The 16,168-nt window shown below is 47.7% G+C and overlaps 1 protein-coding gene across 4 annotated transcripts in view; it reads right to left on the minus strand.

The window, feature by feature from the left end:
• Nucleotides 1–16,168, minus strand: part of LRRC57 (leucine rich repeat containing 57) — a 60,212-nt gene that overhangs the window by 13,979 nt on the left and 30,065 nt on the right. For all 4 annotated transcript variants that reach the window (XM_063947933.1, XM_063947932.1, XM_063947935.1 and 1 more), the window contains exons 3-5: nt 8,711–8,846; nt 1,985–2,253; nt 1,091–1,276 (exon numbers count right to left, since the gene is read on the minus strand). In XM_063947933.1, coding sequence (XP_063804003.1) covers nt 1,091–1,276; nt 1,985–2,253; nt 8,711–8,846 — 591 coding nt within the window. The remainder of the gene's footprint in view (nt 1–1,090; nt 1,277–1,984; nt 2,254–8,710; nt 8,847–16,168) is intronic.

Genomic DNA, 16,168 nt, shown 5'->3' on the forward strand with positions numbered 1-16,168 from the left:
TTAACCGTATTCAGATGCATAGCGAAAGAAACCACAGTAATACTATCAGACTCATGCATTATGCACTTATCTGACTATTCATACTCAAAAAGTAGATAGAGACTTAGTGCTGTATAACCCATACTCAGTAGAGTGGGATACAGGGAGACTTACCCCGCTTCCAGGATCGATCAATACATCTGCGAACGCTGAGTGGATCCAGACGCTATTAGTGTACACCGCCGCTCCGTGAACCTATAGTGAACACAGACGCCCAAGTGAACACTGGCGCACCAGTCACATAGCCGCCTATGCTGTGACTGTGTCCCTTAGTGCACAGCGTCTCAGACGGAAGCGGGAAAACAGTGCATGGCGGGAGACTCTGTGGAAACTGGTCATGAACCAGGGGGAGGGGCGACCAGGAGAGCGTCTGACCCCCCACTGCTGACATCAACCCTAGGGATCGCGGTCTCATACTACTGGAGCCTATGATCCCTAAGGCCTAGCGCTGGTGCACTCGAGGTAGCAGCCGCGTCAGCAACTGTTTGGTAGTCTCCTCCCAAAACAGTGGGGCTGTGTCCGTATTCCCCCTCTAAGCGGAACCGATGCCTTACCTTCTCCCCGGGTTCCGGCCACAGCCTGGTCACGTCTGCTGGACCTGCTAGTATATCCGACACAGCCGCCCGCCGAAACAGCACTGTACTCGTGGGTAAGCGTTGTCGCGGCCCGGCGGATGAGTTGTTGGAGCAACTCTTTCTAAGGTACGTATAAGACACTTTTTACAAAGATCACTCAAAAAAAATAGTAAGACTATAAAAATAAAATAAGAAAGCTTAGGGCTACTAAAAACCAGCAGTCCATTGACCATGGTCCGGCTCCTGCCGCACCAAACAAAAAACTGATTTGTCTGAGCCAGGAGGCGGGGATATATGGACGGGCCCGTTGCATGTTGGGAGGCTGAAAAGCTTTGACCGATTGGTGCAAATCCGCTGTCGCTTTATCATATCCCAATGTTATCCTGTGGACCCTGCCGGAGAAAGAAAATATTCTCCATACATACATGCTGCCCCCACTGCTGTATCTCACCAAGTTACATCACACACGTACTGACCTTGTCATAACCATCCAAGTCCCGAAGATTCTTTATTTCAAAGAGATTCCCCTCCACAGCCAACAAGGAAATTTGAGAGTCACTGAGGATGCTTGGGGGCAATGTGCTGAGCTCGAGACAGTTCTCCTCCAATCGAAGTACCTTGAGGCGTGGGCACTGAGAAACCTGAACCGAGATCTGTGATATCTAAATAAGGTAATCAAAACAGTGTACAATTGGTGTTTTGAAAGTATATGTGAATTTAAAAAAGGCATAACGAAATAAGTATAGGGCGTGGGCACACAAGTGATTCATAGCTCTGTAATATCCAAACCAGATAACCACTGTTCTAAGGGCCTTATTCAGGTCTGTAAGCAACTGGACAAAACCATGTTGCACTGTAGGTGGGGCAGATGTAACATGTGCACTGACAGATTTGGGTGGGGTGTGTCTAAACTGAAATCAAAATTGCAGTGTAAAAATAAAGCTGTCTAACATCTGTGGGCTGCATGCAAAAGCAGCCAGTATTTACCCTGCACTAAAAAATATAACCCACTAAAATCTAAATCTCTCTGCACATTACATCTGCCCCACCTGCAGTGCAAAATTGTTTTGCTTGCAAACCTCAATCAGTCCCTAAGTCCAGAGCCCAGTTAGCATAATATTAAAGTGACTTCGGAACACTGGTTTCTTGAGTGATTCCTATGTCAAGCCGCTACACACTCGGGTGTGACAGGGCAACAGTACCACATGTCCTTCATGTCAAGCACACTGAGGGTTTCCAGACTATAAAACATTGCGGCTTTCTGCACAGAAATTTAGAGAGTTCGGAAACATTGAAGTGATTTTGACTTAGTGGCCATTTAATGGAATGAGATAAAGGCAATTAAAGATCAAACTCTTGTATTTACTGACCTGGTTCTGGTTCAAGTTTATCTCTATGGACTGCATGCCAGCCACCTCATCTGGAACTGCCTGGATTTTATTTTTTGACAGGTCCACCACATCCAAGTGCCGCAAGCTGCAGAGCTGCGGGGGCATTGCACGTAGCTGGTTGCCAGAGAGGTTGAGCGTCTTCAGCGCAGACAGCTGACCAAAGTCAGCCGGGAGACGGGTAATCTGGTTGCCACTTAGAAGCAGGGTTTCCAGTTTTTTCAATTTGCAAAACTCATCTGGAAGCCTGGCTGAGAAAGGAAATAACTTTAAAAAAACAAAAAACTTACAATAGAAGACACTATGGGCAGAGCCAGATTAAAGGTGTGTGTGGGGGGGGGGCCACTGGGGTCCAGTAACCCCGGGAACTGCAGGTGTAAAAAGAAGACGAGGGGGAAAAGAGGAAACCAATCTTCCTACAAGAGAGGCAAAACTGAGAAAAATATTATTGGGGTCTTTACTCAATATAATGCCAGGATGTCCTCCTAGCTTAATACACACAATAGGCGGCACTCAACCGGCTTTTAAGTGAGTGTAAATCTAGACCAGAGGTCCTCAAACTCTGTCCTCAGGACCCCACACGGTGCATGTTTTGCAGGACTCCTCACAGAATCACAAGTGAAATAATTAGCTCCACCTGTGGACCTTTTAAAATGTGTCAGTGAGTAATTAATACACCTGTGCACCTGCTGGGTTACCTGCAAAACATGCACTCTGTGGGCCCCCGAGGACCGAGTTTGAGGACCTCTGATCTAGACCCCGCGGGAAAGACCCACATCAGTAATTATTAATACAGATTTACACTAATTCAAAAGTCCGCCAAGAGACACCTCTTCCTTTCTATGGGATACCTATACGCTATATGTCTGCCTCTTTATTAGAGGCACCCCTGTCTGAAGTGCCCCGGACCCCCCATAAACTTAATCCAGCTCTGACTATGGACGGGATGTAATGAAGTCCAAGTTCAGGTGCCGTGTGGGATGCCGGCTGAGCTCTGACTTCATTACATTCCAGCCTATAGCTTTATGAATACACATTGCTAGCTGAAAAACATTTCTAGAGAACCAAAGGAATGGGAGACTTTTGGTCACCCCTCAAAATTTGTTGTCACTGTCTGAGAGACTTGACAGCAGTGGAGAGCATGTAACCAAAGAGAGAATCCCAGGATGCAAACTGATCACATGACACTCACCTACAATTTTCAACCTCTTGATGTGAGAGTTTTTGCCTCTCCTGTAACAAGTGTGGTATTGAAGGTCGACAAGACTTTAGGTCGACAGTGTCTAGAGTGACCACTAATGGTCGATAGTAACTAAGTCGACAGGGATTCTAGGTCGACAGGGTCTCTAGGTCTATGGTCGACAGGTCAACATGAGTTTTTAAATCCTTTTTGGTGTCGTTTTCGCTGTACAGTGACCGGGAACCCCAATTAGTGCACTGCGTCCACTCGCTTCGGGCTACCGCTGCACTCGGCACAGGTTACCATTCACAATCGTAGTCCACGTGGATCGTAAAGTATGAAAAAGTTCAAAAAAGAAAAAATGTGAAAAACTCATGTCGACCTTTTGACCTAGAACATGTCGACCTAGAGATCCCGTCGACCAATAGTGGTCGACCTAAGTCTTGTCGACCTAGAGACCGGATACCCCTGTAACATATACTTTGTGAAATACTAGCCTCCCCTAGTTGTCTAACATTATTGCTAGCATGACTGCAAGAGGAGACCTCCGTGACTCAGAGAGAGGTGAATGACATGGTGCATTTGTCAGGACCTTCAAGGCAGTTCATGATAATGTTTATATGGGTGATGTCAGAATGGAACTTCAAGGAAATAGCAGCAGCAGCAAAAGCCACAGTGGGCAGAAGAACATCTCCCAGGATTGCGATAGCGGTGCAAGTAAAAACAGGCAACCAGCTGTTTTTACATGAAAACGTCAGAGTAATTGTATTCACCCCATTTTGTAGTATTTCTGTCCTGCCTGGAAAAAGATCTTATAGGAAGACAAGCAGAGATGTGGCCAGCATGACACAGATGTAACCACGTGCCACCACATCTGGCCCCAAACAACCATTTATTGTATATTTTGGAATGATGGATGAGAAATCATTTCCACCACTATCAGCCAGTTGGTGGAGTGACACCCCTCCTGCGTAATTCTGGACATTGGTACATCTTATCACATTTTAGTGCTGCAGAATCTCATCTTTAAAATAAATATTCAAATTATTTTAAACAGAAATAAGAATTTCTCAACCCCTTGTAACTGCAGCTACAGATTCCATATTAAATTTACAAAGTAAATTAAAATAATATGAAGATGAGGGAGCATGCCATATAAATCTGTGATACGGCTATAGAGAGTCACGAATCTGGGAAAGGGTGTCAAGTAAGGATGCCTGGAGGCTGGAACAGTGACAGCAGAATGGGGTCTGGACCCAGAGTCGGCACAACCGCAGCCAACCTCACGTGACCAGTGCAAGGTGGGGTGAGAGAGACACAAGCAGATGGGAGACATGGATGACAGAGACGGGGGAGGGGGCAGAGTTGCGGCAGAACAAGTGTCCCAGCAAATGTCCTAAATGTCTTTATTACATTATGCAAATGTCACTACACAGTCCTTCCTTTGTATACATCTGTGCGTCCGAATGTGCAAGGCTGAGACGCCCACTATCAGCGTCTGTACACCATTAGGTGCCACCATCAGTCACACCACTGAAACTTGCAGCAGCCCTATAGCAGATACAGTTTCTCTGTCTGTGTACGGCCTCCTATGTGGGCAGCCGAGCGTCTGTGTATGCTGTCACTTTCATCGATACGCCTCTCTCATATCACGCCTATAGAACAGACTATATCCCTGAATGCGCCAAGACACCTCCCGAGATGGCGAGCTGAAATGTGTGAAACGTGTCCCGGTTGGGCGCCCAAACAGCACTTTTCATGTCGCAGTCAGGACTTTAGTTGGGTTTACTAAACTAACTGCTTTTGGGTGCATTAGAAGTAACGGACACCCGATTGGAGCAACAATTGAATTGCTCCAATCGGGTGGCCAAAAAACTATTGAATCACCCCCTATATATCTGAATGAAAAACCTTTAAAAAGCCAATTGCACCAAAAACTAGTAGAAAAAACAGTTAAGCAGGAAAAGAATGGGCAAAAACGTCCTATATTTATAAACATTGCACAGATTGTTGGATAGGACCATGTAGTTGTACCGTATCACATGTAACCTAGGGACTTCCTACTACTTACTTGCTATGCCCCGGATCCTGCCCGAGCAACAGCCATTGTGCCCCAGCCACAGATATTGTGCCATTTTTTGCATCAAGCAGTGGGAGGAAAATAAATATGCTCCCTGGTAATGTGCTAAAGTGAGTTCAGTAATACCCCTTTTACACTCGCAAAAATATCCCGGGATATTGCACATGAACGCGCATCATCCCGGGATTTTGCTCAGTGTGAAAGGGTACAGGTACAATTTCCCGGGATGAGCATCCCAGGTCTCGACCAGGGTTGAATTCGGGACCGTTCCGGGAAGCAGTGTAGTGTGAAAGGGGTCAGTCCCGGGATTCACTACCCAGGACTGTTAAAAGGCCTCGGACTGGAGCTTTCTTGGGCTCAGAAAAGATGATGTCATCTTTCAGAGCCCAGGGGAGTGTCCTGGAAGCGTGGGAGCAAGGCAGCATGGCGACCTGGACAGACCAGGAGGTGAGAGAGCTGCTCAGCATTAGGGGAGAGGAGGAAATAATGAGGCAGATAACAGGCACAGTGAAAGATGCAGTCATTTATAAAAACATATCCAAGATGCTGGAAGCCAGAGGAATCATCTGCACACAACAGCAAGTTTTAAACAAAATGAAAACTCTGAAAAAGCAGCTCCGGCATACACACTGGTACTCCGTCGGCCATGACTGCAGCAATGCTGTGAGCAGGCCCCACCCCTCCCTTTGTTGACTATTGTGACCTCATCTATGTGAGCCAGAAAAAGGCCATTTCTAATTACATACATATGCATTTGCAGGGATATCCCGGGATCAGTGTAAATGGGGCGGTCCCGAGTCGATCCCAGGTCTTAGTGCAGTGTGAAAGGGGTCAGTCCCGGGAATGCATCCCAGGAGTGACCCGGCTGTGTGAGTGTAAAAGGGGTATTACTGCCAATGAGCTATTTTGCAAACTATTCTTACAGAAGTCCCTACTTGTGTTTATGCTAGATAGTGGACAATACGGGATGCAGTCAGTTTACCTCCAATCAAAATCCCGACGTTCAAAATCCCGACACCAATTGACCGATGGTCAAAATCCCGACAAGGTCAAAATCCCGACATGGACAAAATACCGACATTTAAAATACCGACAAGGTCAAAATGCCGACATGTCAAAATACCGACATGCGTTTTTAATGATTTTTTTTTCATTGAAACCGACTTGTGCATACTTTACCATCCCAGTGGACCTGGAGGGGGAATATAATAGTGTGCCGAGCGCAGCGATGCACTGAGCCATGCGAGGGGACGCGGTACACTTTATATGGTGTCCATGTTGACTTATGTCGACATACACACACAAAAAACAACAAAAACCGCATGTCGGTATTTTGACCTGTCGGCATTTTACATGTCGGGATTTTGACCTTGTCGGTATTTTAAATGTCGGGATTTTGACCATCGGTCAATTGGTGTCGGGATTTTGATTGGAGGTATTTCATACCGATCCCGACAATACACACCAAACAGAGAAACAACAAAGTAAAAACAAATGCAGAGATAGGAAAAGCTGAAATGTTCAGTACTACTGCAAAATGGCAATTTAATGACATTAAACCAGCTACCTTTGCACTCTGTCAGAGGAAATGTAATAAATACGTATGTCTGGCATTCAGCAATACATGTGAACAGTCTCTATACTAAGCTGCTACAAAATAAACCCTCAAAACCAGATGATTCACAGACAGACCCTGGGTTAACTAATTAACGCCCCCATGATTGAATAATTCAGCATTTCTGCAATAATTCAAGTATACATAATTTATTTCTGCATAAGAGTGAATTACCAGTGACAGTACAAGGCATGATTCTATGATACAAGCAATCAGCCCCAGTATAACCAAATCTGAACTACAAATTAAATCCTGCCTATTACTGCAATGTCTTATTTGCTCATAGTCACAGCGCTAACCACTAAATGCCAAGTGACCAGTACAACTGAATAAAGGGCCCTGGGTGAAAAGTATATACATATATATGGCAAATATACATAGATTTAATAAACTGACCCCCTAAATTTAGGACGGCGATAATATTAAATGCAAAAAATACCTGGGCTTCAACATTCTGTTGATGCATTATTTGTTTTTATTGTGTATTTAATTATCAGTACAATACAAAACTATCCTCTTTATAACCACAATGTACTAAGGGGCAGATTGCGTGCTGAGAATGTACCAAGTATTTGGAATGTCGCTCTGATAAAGATGGGTGTACCTGGCCATATTTACTAAGCTACTACTCTGATTCCTGCATGTATCTATGTGATCGGATCATTGTTGTGATATTGCTGGATATTGAGCACCATGGGTGAGAAGTATCAAGCCTTGGAGAGAGATAAAGTACTAAACAATCAGCTTCTAACTGCCATGTTACAGGCTGTTTTGAAAAATGACCATTTAGGAGCTGATTGGTTGATAATTTGATCACTCGTTTCAAACGATAAATGGTGCGCCAACCAAGACATGACAGGAGCTGATTGGATGAAGCATAATTTGTAACAAGCAATAACAAGACTATCACTTGTTATTAAATCTGCCCCTTTATCTCTCCAACACTTTATACATCTCACCCCGGGTGTGGATCATTAGATCGACAGTGTCTAGGTCGACAATGTTTAGGTCAACAATCACTAGGGCAACAGGGTTTCTAGGTCGACATGTGCTAGGTTAACAGGTCGAAAGATCGACATGAGGTTTTTTTTTTTGGTGTCGTTTTCTTCGTAGAGTGACCGGAAACCCCAATTAGTGCACCGTGTTCCCTCACATGGCTCGCTTCGCTCGCCATGCTTCGGGCAAAGTGCCTCGCTTCACTCGGCACAGATTACCGTTCCAATCGTAGTCCACGTGGATCGTTAGATATGAAAAAGTTAAAAAAAGGAAAAAAAAGTGAAAAACTCATGTCGACCTTTTGACCTGTCGACCTTGATACCCTGTCGACTTAGTGACTGTCGACCTAGACAGTGTCGATCTTCGGCGCGGGTCCCTTTCACTCCATACTCCTTAAATGCAATGGCTGCAGAGTTCTTCAAGCATCATATACAAAAATACTTTGCTGCATCCGCATAAACTGAACAGACAAAGAGGGTTACTTACTAACATTGCGTAAAAGGAGCAAATCTGCAGAATACCATCTCAACCAATCGCCAGTTACCTTTAATCTGTCCAATACAGGTTTAACTATGAAAGCAAATGTCCACTTGGTTCCTATGCTTTAGCAGATTTGTACTTTTCAGCAATGTTAATTGTGAATTCTAAAAGGAACTACAGTTTCAGACACTAGTTGTCGCGGCTAACTGAATCATCATTTGAGGGCCAATTCTTTACAACTAACATAATTGATGGAAGATAAAAGGTCAATTCTGCAGGCGTTGCGGTTGTTGTGGCGCCAGTATTCAGCCAGTATTATGCCACGTTTGCCCTGATTAGGAATAAGGAAATTCTTACTCAGTCTGTTATGGTTTAGCGTCAAACTCTTGAGCATGCAGAACTTTCCCATAGTCGGAGGTAAAACTTCTATCTTGTTACTGGACAGGTCTATGGTACGTAGGTTAGCCGATAACCTCTGCAGTTCTTCAGGGAACTTTGGAAAAACATAACAGAAGGTTATACATTTTATAAAATGGGATTTTGGTACTCACCGTTAAATCCTTTTCTATGGGTCCATAGGGGATAATGGAGTTGCTGTTTACAGTGGGGTATAGATGGGGTCCGAGAGCCAGTGCACTTTAAAAATTAATGTGTGTGTGCTGGCTCCTCCCCTCTATGCCCCTCCCAACAGACCCAGTTCAGACAAACTATGTCCGAAGAGAACAGACAAGACTGGAGAGGTAAAGAGAACTGACAGAACAGGAACATAAGAACAGAACAGAGAACTGAACAGCTGATCCAATCAAGCAACACACAACTAATAAGCATAGGCGTGCGCACGGGGGGGTGCCTGGCTCCACTTAATGTCCGGCACCCCCTTCCCCGCGCGCGCACGTCACGCCTGCAATCATCGCTGTCTGTGTGCTGCTGTTGTAGCAGTGCTACTACAGCAGCACACAGATAGCGATGATCGGATAACCTCCTGCATCGCTGCCCGACCTTACAGTAACCCCCTACCGCTGTACCGCCAGTCAGACTCACTCTCAGTAGCTGAACTGTCAACTTCTTTGTGGATGGGCTGCTGGCCGCACAGCCCAGCCAACCCTCAGTCATGGTCCGACTGCCTCGCGGTGTGATGTCAGCAGGTCACACCGCGCGCGCGCCCTCCCTTCCTTCCCGCCCTGCGCTGTTCTCACGGCCGGCTCCCGCCAGTGCTCAGTTCTAGTGGCAGTGACTTGTGGGTGCCCTGCCATTTTCGACAGCCCCTAGGAATGCTGGAGGAGCACAGTGGTGGTCTCTCATCCTTCCTGAGCCTTCAGAATGTGAATGAGAGTCAAGACTAGAATCACTCACTCACTGTGTCTGAACCGAACCCCCCCCGGACTTCACTACCCAAGCCCGGATCCGAGCCCGGCTCCGGTTTTCCTGCCTGCCTCAGAAAGCAGAACGAGGCAAAACGTCATCATCCCGCATTCTCGTGGGTTTTGTATTCCATATAAGGTGCCGCGCGTAGCCACCATTTTCACTCCAGTCCCGGAGAGTGTAACGAGAGGATGTGTCTCCGTCCTCAGTGTCTGTGCAGGAGGGAAAGTGGGGTGGCGATTCCAGTACGGTCTTGTGCTGCTCAGTCCAGTCACAGTGGTGGTGTCCTCTGCTGTCATATGTCCAGTGCTGCTGTATAAGTCCAGTCCAGTGGTGCTGTGTTGTGATTCATCCATCCAGTGGTGGTGTCTTGTGCTGCATCAGTCCAGTCACAGTGGTGGTGTCCTCTGCTGCCATATGTCCAGTGCTGCTGTATAAGTCAAGTCCATTGCAGTGGTGCTGTGTTGACCTGCATCAGTCCAGTGGTGGTGTCCCTTTGCTGCTGTATAAGTCCAGTGGTACTGGCGTATAAGTCCAGTGGTACTGGCGTATAAGTCCAGTGGTACTGGCGTATAAGTCCAGTGGTACTGGCGTATAAGTCCAGTGGTACTGGCGTATAAGTTCAGTGGTACTGGCGTATAAGTCCAGTGGTACTGACGTATAAGTCCAGTGGTACTGGCGTATAAGTCCAGTGGTACTGGCGTATAAGTCCAGTGGTACTGGCGTAGAAGTCCATTCCAGTGGTACTGCCGTATAATTCCAGTGGTACTGCCGTATAATTCCAGCGGTACTGCCGTATAAGTCCAGTGGTAATGGCGTATAAGTCCAGTGGTACTGCCGTATAAGTCCTGCCCAACTTATTAGCATCATATAGGATAAACAGGGAGTCCGTCTTCTGTAAATCGGTCGACCTCTTCACATAGATACGGAGAGCCCGCACGACGTCCAGAGCCCTGGAGCCTGAAGAAGCAGGGGAAAACACCGGAACCACAATGAGTTGGTTAATATAGAAGGCGGAGACCACCTTAGGCATGAAAGCCTGTTGAGTGCGTAATTCAGCCATGTCGGCATGGAAGATGAGGTAAGGAGGTTTGCAGGATAGAGCTCCCAGTTCAGACACCCTTCGAGCCGAAGCCAAGGCAAGGAGAGTAGCTGTCTACCGTGTGAGATACTTGAAGTCCGCTGTTTCAAATGGTTCAAAAAATGAACACTGGAAAAAATCCAGGACAGGAGCCAAGTCCCAAGGAGCAGTTGTTGCAGTAGATGGAGGTTGGATACGTAGCACCCTCTGCAAAAACGTTTGGATGTCCGGCAGCAAAGCCAACCGTTGTTGGAAGAAGATTGACAAAGCCAAAATCGGAACTTTTAGAGACCCTAACCGTAAGCCAGCATCCAAACCCGTCTGCAGGAACCGCAAGACACGACCCAACCGGAAAACCGTGGACGGATAATCTTTCCGTTCACACCAGACCACATAAGCCTTTGAAAGTTAGTAATGCCTCTTCAATAGACACGCCGTCAAACGTAGCCACCGTAAGTGTGGATAAACTAAAAGGACCTTGCTGAAGAAGATCGTCCTGAGGGGCAAGGGCCATCGACAAGAAGACCGTACAGGTTGGCATACCACGCCCTTCGCGGCCAATCTGGAGTGATGAGGATCGGCAATACACCCTCTCGTTTTATCCGCTTCAGTACTCGAGGAAGCAGAGGGATAGGAGGAAAGATGTAGATCATCCGGAAACTCCAAGGCGTTGTCAGTGCATCCACTGCCGCTGCGCCCGGGTCCTGCGTTCGCGAACAGTAACGGTTGAGTTTGTTGTTGTGGCGAGACGCCATCAAATCGATCTCTGGAGTCCCCCACCGAGCTGTGAGCCGGTGGAACACCTAAGGGGGTAAGGGCCCCGTTCTCCTGGGTCTAGATCCTGTCTGCTTAAATAATCCGCCTCCCAATTTTCGACTCCAGGGATGAAAATCGCAGAAATGGCTGTGGGGTATTTTTCAGACCATAGCAGTATTCTGGTGACTTCCCTCATAGCCGCTCTGCTCTTCGTTCCGCCCTGGCGGTTGATGTAGGCCACAGCCTTGGCATTGTCCGACTAAACCTGAACAGGGTGGCCGTGCAATAAAGGGAAAGCCTGACAGAGGGCATTGAAGATTGCCCTCAACTCCAAAATACTGATGGGAAGGGCCGCTTCCGTGCTGGACCAACGACCCTGAAAATGAGACCCTTGGGTCACCGCCCCCCAACCCTTGCATCTGTGGTTAGGAGGATCTAGATGCTCACGCTGAAGGACCGACCCGCCAGCAAGTGTGTGCTCTGTAACCACCACAGAAGCAACAGGCGAGATTGGGGTGAAAGGCGGATTATCCGATGCATATGTAGATGTGAACCTGTACACTTGGAGAGTAGATCCAACTGAAATGGATGTGAATGAAACCGTCCGTACTGAATGGCCTTGAAGGAAGCTACCATCTTGCCCAAGAGGCGTATGCAGAGATGTATGGAAACTTGACAAGGTTGTAGGACCAAACAGAATATTGTCTGAATTTGCCTGGACCTTGTCCAGGGGCAGGAAAACCCATTGTGACACAGTGTTAAGGATCATCCTCAGGAATTGTAGCCGTTGAGTGGGTTCCAGCTGAGATTTTTGAAAGTTGAGAATCCACCCGTGGTGAATGAGCAGATTCTGAGTGAGCGATATGCCATGGAGTAGCCTTTCCCTGGACGGTGCTTTTATGAGGAGGTTGTCTAGGTACAGCACCACATTCACTCCCTGTTACCGGAGTTGTAACATCATTTCCGCCATGACCTTCGTGAAAACCCTGGGCGCCGATGAGAGACCGAAAGGAAGGGTCTGTAATTGATACTGTGTGTCCCTGAGGGCAAAACGAAGGTAAGCCTGATGAGAAGGCCAGATGGGGATATGGAGGTAGGCATCCTTGATATCCAAAGACACCAAAATCTCCTGTTCCTCCAAACCTGCAATGACTGCCCGCAGTGACTCCATCTTGAATTTGAAAACCTGGCGGTACGGATTCAGGTATTTTAGATTCAGGATGGGCCTGACTGAGCCGGCCGGTTTGGGCACGACAAACAAATTGGAATAGAAGCCTTCGTTGCGGTGTTGAGGCGGCACAGGAACCACCACCGCCTGAACCAGGAGCCTGTGGATGGCTTGCTGCAGATTGACTTGTTTTATTTGTAAACCTGGCAACTGGAAGGTGAAGATTATGTTCGGAGGAACAGTTTCGAAGTCGATCTTATATCCCTGCCGAATGAGATCCTTGACCCAGGCGTCTTTGCAGGTGCCCTCCCAGACATGACTGAAGTCCCTGAGACGAGCTCCTACCTTGGAATCCTCCCGGTAGGAGGGAAGTCAGTCATGCGGTGGGCTTAGCAGTCGTCTTCTGTTCCACTGGAGCAGCAGCGGCTGTCTTGCGTCCTCTAGATCTGGTAACACGAGAGGAGGCTCTCACGCTACCTCTGGCTGTGCCACAAAATCGGGAAGACTGAAAGGACCAGAAGGAGGGTCCCGAATAAGTACGGTGAGGAGGTGGGGCTGCAGAGGGAAGGTAAGTGGACTTACCTCCTGTAGCTTTAGAGATCCACTTATCTAATTAATCTCCAAATAGAGCATCTCCCGTGTAGGGGAGACTTTCAACTTCTCTCTTTGATTCTTCATCCGCAGACCACTGTCAGAGCCACAGCACTCGGCATGCTGACACCGCCATGGACGAAATCCTGGAAGAGAGCAGGCCGATCTCCCTGAAGGCCTCACAGAGATAGACTGCAAATTGCTGGATGCGTTGTGACAAGGTGATTAACTCATCTTGGGGCATAGCACTTTGAAAGCAAGAAGCAAGCTTCTGTGCCCATGCCTCTATGGCCCTATTAACCCAGCAGCCTACTATGCATGAGGGTAATGAAACCCCCGCTGCAGTGTACATATATTTAAGGGTGTTTTCCAACTTACGGTCAGACGGCGCCTTCAGTGAAGTAGCCCCAGGTACCGGAAGTACGATTTTCTTTGACAACCTGGATACTGACGGATCCACCAGAGAAGGATTTTCGCAACGCTTTCTGTTATCCGGAGGGAAAGGAAAAGAAGTAAAAATCCGTTTAGGTATCTGAAACTTCTTGTCAGGGTGTACCCAGGCTTCTTGAAATTGGCTATCTAATTCCTCTGATACAGGAAAAGTTGCCAATGACTTTTGCTTTTTACCAAAAAAAGAAGGCTGAGTAGGTTCTGCCTCTTTATCGGGGAGGTTTAAGACATCTCTAACCACCTGTATAAGAGCATTCACCGCCTTAGCGGAAGTATTAGAATCTTCCACTTGTGATTCTAACTCGGTTTCCTCAAATTCCCCTTCCTCTAGGGCCGGCATCTCATCATCATCTGACGCATCAGATTGCAATACTGTAGGAAGTAAATGCTTCTTTGACACAGGTTGAGCAGGGTGAGGTGAGCTGTGATGTGTACCCATAGTGGTGGTTAAACTGTCTACAGACTTTTTAAGTGCCATGGCCCATCCGGGCTCCGAAGCTTGTATGGGCTGTGCCTGAATGGCCTGTCTGCCACGTCTGGCTGCAGCTAATTCAGATGATAAATCAGACATTACGGGGTATATGCAATTCACGGCGAATCGCGGCAAATTATCGCCGTTTTTAAATTCGACACAATTCGACAGGTGAATTCCGGCAGGTGGCTGCCGGAAATCACCATATTCAATGAAAAACGGATTCGACAGTCCCGCGGGCGAAAAACGGCCGATTTGCCGGATTTTGCTGCGATTTAAAAAAAACGGGAAAAACACGGAAAAAAAATGGCGTGGGGTGCCCCCTCCAAAGCATAACCAGCCTCGGGCTCTTCGAGCTGGTCCTGGTTCCAAAAATGCGGGGGGGGGAAATTGGGCAGGGATCCCCCGTATTTTTAAAACCAGCACCGGGCTCTGCGCCTGGTGCAAAAAATACGGGGGACAAAAAGAGTAGGGGTCCCCCGTATTTTTTACACCAGCATCGGGCTCCACTAGCTGGACAGATAATGCCACAGCCGGGGGTCACTTTTATGCAGTGCCCTGCGGCCGTGGCATTAAATATCCAACTAGTCACCCCTGGCCGGGGTACCCTGGGGGAGTGGGGACCCCTTCAATCAAGGGGTCCCCCAGCCACCCAAGGGCCAGGGGTGAAGCCCGAGGCTGTCCCCCCCATCCAATGGCTGCGGATGGGAGGCTGATAGCCTAGAGTAAAATGACAAGAATATTGTTTTTTCCAGAAGAACTACAAGTCCCAGCAAGCCTCCCCCGCAAGCTGGTACTTGGAGAATCACAAGTACCAGCATGCGGGAGAAAAACGGGCCCGCTGGTACCTGTAGTTCTACTGGAAAAAAAATACCCAAATAAAAACAGGACACAGACACCGTGACAGTAAAACTTTATTACACACTGCCGACACACACATACTTACCTATGTTCACACGCCGACATCGGTCCTCTTCTCCATGTAGAATCCACGGATACCTGAAAAGAAAAGATCAATATACTCACCTCAGCCAGGGTCCAGAGATAAATCCACGTACTTTGCAAAAAAAGAAAACGGACACACGGACCACCGGACTGAAAGGGGTCCCATGCTGACACATGAGACCCCTTACACCGAATGCCGGGACACCACGTGACTCCTGTCACTGAAGTCCCTTCAGCCAATCAGGAAGCGCTACTTCCGTGGCGCTCACCTGATTGGCTGTGCGCTGTCTGTGCTGTGACAGCGCATCGCACAGCTCCGTCCATTATATTCAATGGTGGGAACTTTGCGGCTAGCGGTGAGGTCACCCGCCGGTCAGCGGCTGACCGCGGGTAACCCCACCGCTGACGGCAAAGTTCCCACCATTGAAACTAATGAACCGAGCTGTGCGATGCGCTGTCACAGCACAGACAGCGCACAGCCAATCAGGTGAGCGCCACGGAAGTAGCGCTTCCTGATTGGCTGAAGGGACTTCAGTGACAGGAGTCACGTGGTGTCCCGGCATTCGGGGTAAGGGGTCTCATGTGTCAGCATGGGACCCCTTTCAGTCCGGTGGTCTGTGTGTCCGTTTTCTTTTTTTGCCAAGTACGTGGATTTATCTCTGGACCCTGGCTGAGGTAAGTATATTGAACTTTTCTTTTCAGGTATCCGTGGATTCTACATGGAGAAGAGGACCGATGTCGGCGTGTGAACATAGGTAAGTATGTGTGTGTCGGCAGTGTGTAATAAAGTTTTACTGTCACGGTGTCTGTGTCCTGTTTTTATTTGGGTATTTTCTCCCCAGTAGTACTACAGGTACCAGCGGGCCCGTTTTTCTCCTGCATGCTGGTACTTGTGGTTCTCCAAGTACCAGCTTGCGGGGGAGGCTTGCTGGGACTTGTAGTACTACTGGAAAAAACAATATTCTTGTCATTTTACTCAAGGCTATCAGC

This window comes from Pseudophryne corroboree, chromosome 12 (assembly GCF_028390025.1).
Source record: "Pseudophryne corroboree isolate aPseCor3 chromosome 12, aPseCor3.hap2, whole genome shotgun sequence".
In the NCBI taxonomy this organism is placed as follows: Eukaryota; Metazoa; Chordata; class Amphibia; order Anura; family Myobatrachidae; genus Pseudophryne; species Pseudophryne corroboree.